Source organism: Pinus tabuliformis, chromosome 8 (assembly GCF_031772625.1).
Source record: "Pinus tabuliformis cultivar Carrire ecotype Pingquan chromosome 8, CPIR1, whole genome shotgun sequence".
Taxonomy (NCBI): domain Eukaryota; kingdom Viridiplantae; phylum Streptophyta; class Pinopsida; order Pinales; family Pinaceae; genus Pinus; species Pinus tabuliformis.
In genome coordinates this window covers 1,675,290,264-1,675,297,737 of record NC_142294.1, presented here as the reverse complement: position 1 = coordinate 1,675,297,737, position 7,474 = coordinate 1,675,290,264, and the positions used below count along the sequence as shown (strand labels likewise).

General features: G+C 33.3%; 1 protein-coding gene across 1 annotated transcript; it reads right to left on the bottom strand.

Annotated features, from left to right (window-relative positions):
• Nucleotides 1-649: 649 nt before the first annotated feature.
• Nucleotides 650-1,693, bottom strand: LOC149242640 (F-box/kelch-repeat protein At1g80440-like). Its single transcript, XM_089370928.1, has one exon. The coding sequence runs from the start codon at nucleotides 1,691-1,693 to the stop codon at nucleotides 650-652; it is 1,044 nt and encodes a 347-aa protein (XP_089227054.1).
• Between the last annotated feature and the right edge of the window lie 5,781 nt (nucleotides 1,694-7,474).

Sequence of the window (7,474 nt, the reverse complement as noted above, 5' to 3'; positions counted from 1 at the left end):
AACGTTTGTACGGATAATGTATTCAGTGATGTAATATAATGCTTCTCCTGTGGGGATTATCCCCTTAGAAAAAAACATCTCATATATTAGATATCATTTTGGGATTTAACTATATTAAATAAATCATTCACTGTTTAAACCCCTAATATTTAAAATCTCATATATTAATAACTAATTACATAAACATCACATTTAAAAAATAACTTCAACTAATTACATAAACATCACATTTAAAAAATAACTTCAGAATCACTAAATTAATAACTAATTACATAAACAGAACATTTGAAAAATAACTTCATTGTATTAAAAATAGTAATCCAATTACAAAGATTAGAAAATGTTGTGCATGCTCGATCCAGGCAACTAAATTAACCAATAAATTACTCCAAGAAACAAAGCCTGGCTTTGCTAAGAAACTCCAAACTCAGTACATCCCTAAATTACCCATCAAATTACTCCACAAAACTAAATTACCTAGGAGATCACTACCGCAAACAAACAGATTACTCTCCCAAACAAACTAGGGCTTTCTTAAATATCAATCCAATTACGTAACTGCAAACCCACTGCATCCCGAAATGATCCGACAAATTAATCCAGGAAACTAAATTACCCACCAAATAACTCCACAGAACGAACCATGGCCTTAAATCTCGACAGTTGCTGCAGATACGAAGATACCGGAAGTGCTTTCTGGACCACCACTAAGCCTAACATGAACCCACTGCCCAGTTGAGGGGTTAAACAGGTACGCCACGTCTTTGTAGGATATGTCATATCCGTTTATGAAAATCCACTTGCCCCATTGTGTAGCACTAAAATAATAGGAATGAAATCGTGGGACAGAGGCCACAACAGACCAAACATTTTTCTCACCATCATACTTGAGCACCTCTTGTCCACTGAACGCGTACAACTCCCCAGACGAGGAAGTAACCGCAATACTTTTCCAGCTATATCCGAATCTCCACATATCTTCCCGCATTCTCCAGCTTCTCGATCTTGGATCGTAAACTTCTGCAGTTCTGTTCAGTTGCCCTCCGCTTATCACCATAAATTTACCTTCCATGAAAACACCGTGGCATCCATCCCCGTGTGGTTGGTTCATATGAGGCAGAATCTCCCATGTGTTTTTCTCCACGTCATAAACTTCAGCAGCGGCCAGAGGAGTATCCCTGTCATTGATCCCGCCAGCCACGTAGACAAGTCCTGTGGAAGAAGAGACAGAGCAGGCAAAGTAGTATCGAGGTGTGGGCATGTCAGATCCGCGGCTCCAACTGGCGGATTCAAAGTCATAAATGTACACACTCTTCATCAGACTCATGTCGTGGTTACTTCCATTGTATCCACCTATGACGACCAACTTTCGATTCACAGCCACGCACTTACACCGTCGTGGTATGCCAGCGAAGCGGGCATCGTCAATGGGAGGTAGGTTTTCCCAGGTGCGCTTCACAGGGTCATATACCATTACTACGCATGCATAATGGTGATCATGACGAGCGATCCGGTATTTTCGAATCAAGCAGAGCAGGTACTCACTTACTCGTGATATTTTTCTATCTTCATAGAATTTAGGGCTACTCACCGTAGCCTCCCAACTTCGGCAGACAACTTTCAACGTATAGAGTGATTTGTAAGGTACTCTCAATAAGCACTCACGAACGATATCATTTGGAATAAGTTCCATTAGACCACTTCAAATGCACCTGTTTCCCAATGGCCTTTACTCAAAGCTTCAGAGATCCAAGACTCTATAAAACAATGTGTTTCAAAGCTTCAGAGATCCAAGACTCTATAAAACAATGTGTTTCTTCAATGTCGTATATTTATAGATTTAGTATTCAAATCACCCATTAAAATGGGTTCTTTGTCCTATAAACAAGGGGTTACGTGCTTGACTGTAATCTTAAAATTAGATAATAATAATAATATAGAGTGAGGCATTAAACAGAATTTAATATTTACAAATATATATATATATATTTTAAAGTTGTTAAGGTGATTTTTACCATTAAATTAATTAATTAAGCGTGTAATACAAAGATGAGTTATAATTTTTTTTAGTATATGGTATTGAAACTTGCAGTATTTTGACCTTAAAATTGGATAACACCTATAATATGGTAAAAAAAATTGTTAGATGTTTATTTTTAAATCATATATCAATTTTTTTATATAATAATAATAATAATAAAGTTAAATTAATTTTTGTAATAATTTGAAATCTTGGAAATATGTAATGTACCATAAGTGAAGTGTCTTGATGCTTATAGAAGTTTACTAGATAACCTTAAAACACGTTAATGGAGTCACAAGTTGACATTTTCACATATTCCTTAACATGGACTATATCTTCGCACTTCATATAAATTTTGAGTTTTTTTATTTTTTATGTTAAAATATTAAGTTATACCCACCTCACATAATTAGCTAACTACCCTAGATCCATGTTAACTTCGGATCCATGAAAGACCTAGAGGGATGAAAACTTTGGAGGCACAAACCTCTTTTATGAGTGCAAAACTTAAGAAAATGTTTGTACCTCTAAGAAATTAAGTTAGCATGGATTTAGGCTTGTTTAATTATTTTTTTATTTATTATTTTTTTCTTTTTTTTTTTTCACTTCTGGTTCACGGATACCCCCTCGGTATCCCTCGGCCTATTTACTGACCTAACCCCAAGAGCTTTCGGGATTCGACCTGACCTCCCATTTGGCGAGGTCAAATCAGCTTTCGGGATTCGACTTGTGACCTCCCATTTGGCGAGGCACTTGATTTGACCGGTTGAGCTAACTTTTGGGGCTATCTTGTTTAATTATTAATAATAATATTATTTTTATATAATTTAAACAAGTGACCTCCCATTTGGCGAGGCACTTGATTTGACCGGTTGAGCTAACTCTTGGGGCTAGCTTGTTTAATTATTATTAATAATATTATTTTTATATAATTTAAACAAATCAAAATGTTTATATATATATATATATATATATATATATACACACACACATACTTTGACTGAACCAAAATGTTTAGCTAACCTAATGTAATAGGAAATTACAATATCTCTTCCATACTATGCTCTCTCACCACAAAAAACTAATAAAATCGCATTAAATATATATTTTTATAAAATAATTTGATTGTGAAGTGATAAATGGTTTTGGGAAATGTGATATTGACTAGTCATGGTATTAGCCCATGTTATGTATTGTAACAAAGTCTATTTACAAGTTAATAATATCTATGGTAAAGTGGGGGTGAGTGAACATCCATAGTTAAAAATCTTGTTGCCCACCCTCTTCAAAATAAAATAAAATAAAAATAATCCTATATTAAAGTATAATTTCTATGTTATTTTTTAATATCATTTTTTGTCGTGTAGTTAATGGATATTTGAAATAAAAATAAAAATAACCTTATGTTAAAATAAAAATTCTAAGTTATTATTTTTTATTATTAATTTTTGTTGGGTAGTTAAGGTAAACTTGGTTACGTGCTCCAAGTTTTTGGGAATCCATGGGAATCCTATTTGTTTTTTAATAATATTGGAATTATAAATGATTAAGGAAATATAGTTTATTTAATAAACCTGTATTAGTGTATATAACTTATGGTCCATTATATTTAAATAATAAATAAGAATGATTTATTTTAAAGAACAAATAGATCTAACTTACCAATGGACCATTAATTAATTATTATTAAATGGACACTCAATTACCTAATGTAACTAAATTCTAAGAGTAAGAGTATTTTAATAATATTAGAATAATAATAATTATAGGTTAATTAATAAATTTGGACTATTATACGAGATATAATGACCATTATATTTAATAAATATGGATATTATATTATTCAATATACTCAAACTAACCAATGGATTATCTTAATACTGAATAATATTTAATTTTAGATATACATATACATTTATTTAAATTAAGAAATGAATTCTTTTATTTACCGGGTTTAGCTATTTATAGGAATATTAATAATTAAATTAAGGGTTTGACTAGGATCATTAGGTCAAAATTAGCCGTTGGAGTCTCTGCACACTCTATTTAATCAGGTAAGCCGGATTGGTTCTTCAACTTGTCCTGACGAGGTTCTTCAACTTGTCCTGACGATGAACCACACTGGTTGGTTCGAAACGCGTCGACAAAAGATGGTTTATGTGATTACAAAAGATGGTTTATGTGATTTTGCCGAAGATTTTCTAAACATTGTTATGGATCACAGAAGTCTAAATTCCTTAATGATAAATAGTTTAAATATATCTCAAAAATAATTATAATTTTATTTTTCCTTTTAGATTTATTACTATAAATTTGAATTCAAATAAAATATTTTTAAAATATTTTAATTGTAAAATGAGATATGGTTTTTGGGATGTGGTATTGATGAGTCATGGTATTGATGGTCCTGTAACAAAGCCTATTTACATGTTAATATGGTAAAGTGAGTGTGAATATTCATGATTGAAAATATTGTTATATTGTAATTCTATTGTAGGTATTAAAGTTTTTATATTCTTATTAATTAAATTTAAATATAGCTACAAAACCATTATTTTAATTTATAAGGTAAAATGGATCTTAACTTATAACTAATGATTATACCCATATTATAAGGAGGCGGAGGAGTTGTGGGAAAGTTATGATTATAAAATTGACTTTAAATAAAATATTTATAAAATATTTTAATTGTAAAATGAGATATGGTTTTTGGGATATGGTATTGATGAGTCATGGTATCTATGGTCCTTTGGTATTGATGGTCCTGTAACAAAGCCTATTTACACCCTAATAATATCTATGGTAAAGTGACTATGAATATTCATGATTGAAAATATTGTTATATTATAAGTGTATTGTAAGTTTTAATTTTTTAATATTCTTTTTAATTTAAATATAGTTACAAAACCATTATTTTAATTTATATGGTAAAATAGATCTTAAATTATACGTAATGATTATATATTAGATTTTATTACTATAAAATTGAATTCAAATAAAATATTTTAATTGTAAAATGAGATATGGTTTTTGGGAGGTGGTATTGATGAGTCATCTAGTTACACACTAATAATATCTATGGTAAAGTGAGTGAATATTCATCATTTAAAAGGAAGCTATAATATCTATGCTAGAACAACTCTCGAAGTAGGATTGGACCGTTCGGAAGCTCAGAAACACCGACTGGAACAACTAAATGAACTAGATGAAATTCGTTTAATGGTTATCCAGAGAGCTACTGCGATTCAACAGGAAATAACAAAATTGCATGATAAGTTTATTAAGACTAAGGTGTTTCATAAAGGGGATCGGGCATTACTATTTAATGGGGAGCTTTGCTCTCGTTGGATGGGGCCTTATGAGATTGATGAGGTATTTGATAATGGAATTGTCACAATTGTCACAATTGATGATACACATGCTTATTTTATTGTAAATGGACATCGTCTCAGATTGTATCACTGTCCAGCCTCTAAAGATGCCTTCATCAAACATCTCTATGATAAATCTGGTTTGAAGGTTGTTAGTGCAAAGAATAACTCCTCTGCATCCTCTGGTTTAAAATAAAATAAAATAAATAAATAAAACATATACATACATACATACATACATACATACATACATACATACATACATACATACACACACACACACATATATTCTTACTACTCAATATTTTCTTTTGCAGGTACTACCACTCGTGTTTAAATCCTATGGAGACAAGAAAATTTTCTAAGTACCCGGCGTTGTTACTCCTTTGGTGTTGTTACTCCAATGTTGTTATTCCTCCAGTGCTACTACTCCATGGCGAAACTTTTTTAAGTACCTGATGTTGTAACTCCTCATATTCCATTACACCACCAATGCGGTTACTCATTTATGTTGTTGCTCCACCAGATAAGTGCTTGGGGAGGAGGTAGAACTATAACTAAAAATGGTGGCATAATCAATTTCAACAATGATTCATCGATGTCATCATAAAAAAACCTTTTCCAATGTCCACTCTACGATTCTTTACTTTGCACATTTATCAATAGATAATAGATTAAATGAACTGGTCCTTTGGAAGTCTATAGAGTAATTACCATGATGCCCCCCCATTATTTCCATAACCTGCCATGGATTTTTCACATCTTTCTAAAAATCACCATTCGTACACCCCGCTATCACCATTTCTTATGCCTTTCTACAAAAGTTACCTACCGATACTCCATCCTAATGAGAAATCTGCTACTCTCAAGTGTTTCTACTGAGCTATAGCGGAATGGGTGGAGCGGCTGTGAGACATGAACTAGAGAGCACAATTTTGGTCCACAGTAACGCAGATGTATGGCAAGTGTTTGTAAATGTAGGCTGGGGCATATATTTTTGAGAGATTGTGATGAGACTATTACAACTGAATTTACATTGAACTTGGAAAAAGATCATTCTAGAGTTCGGGATCTCAATATCCCTATCATAGAGGAAACCATCTCAGTCGTCTGTGACTACCACAGGAAGGGAAGAAATGGTTTTCACGGAAGGCTCCCTTAACGTAGTTCCCAGAAATATTTTTACAAGCTAGAGAAACATAAATTCAAAAAGGAAGAAGGTATGAGCGTACGTCATTACCTTATCCTTGGGGTGAAGTTGCATACTTCATGTTAAGATACATTACCTGCCAATGACATTTTACGATGATGTTCAACTATCATTTTAAACTGTTAGAGTCCCTTCGCTTCCGACATGGGCAAATTCATTAACTTAATATGCCTTTCTTCCTCTAGAAAAGTCTTCAACTTATGGCGCAATATGTGCATTTATCTCGACAAATATTAGTAGTCCTCACGAATCACAGGTTGGTTCGGCTACTGGTAATTCAAGCATTGGCTCAAACTCTTGTTTCTTAGCCATAGTTCGTTGAATTTTTGGAAGTAGAACTCGAGGGTATTATATCTACAGAGGCAGAGGATGGCAAGGGCTCAGCCGAAATGGAGGATGCCGTAGCCAATGCTACTCGACAAGAACCAACATCACCTTTTAACTCGATCAAAATGGAAGACACCACGACTGATGCTGCTCCACAAGAAATAGAATCACTTGTTGGATGAGTTGAGATGTAATATTTCACGACCGATGTTGTCCCACAAGAACCAACATCGCCTAGTGTCTCAGTCGAGATGGAAGATGTTACACCCGATTCTTCCCCACAAGAACCAACATTTCATGTTGGCTCAGTTGAAGTGGAAAGGATGGAAATTGAGGACATGGTTGATGCTGCTTCAACATTAGTTGATAATATTTTTGGAGAACTGCCACCATGATCACTGGAACAAATAAACCTACGGCCTGAAGAAGAGAGTGTAGGTGGTGCTGTTTCACAAGAACCAACACCACCCATCCAAGAAAATTTGAGGTCTAAAGAAGCAAGTGTAAGTGGTGTTGTTACACAAGAATCAACACCACCCATCC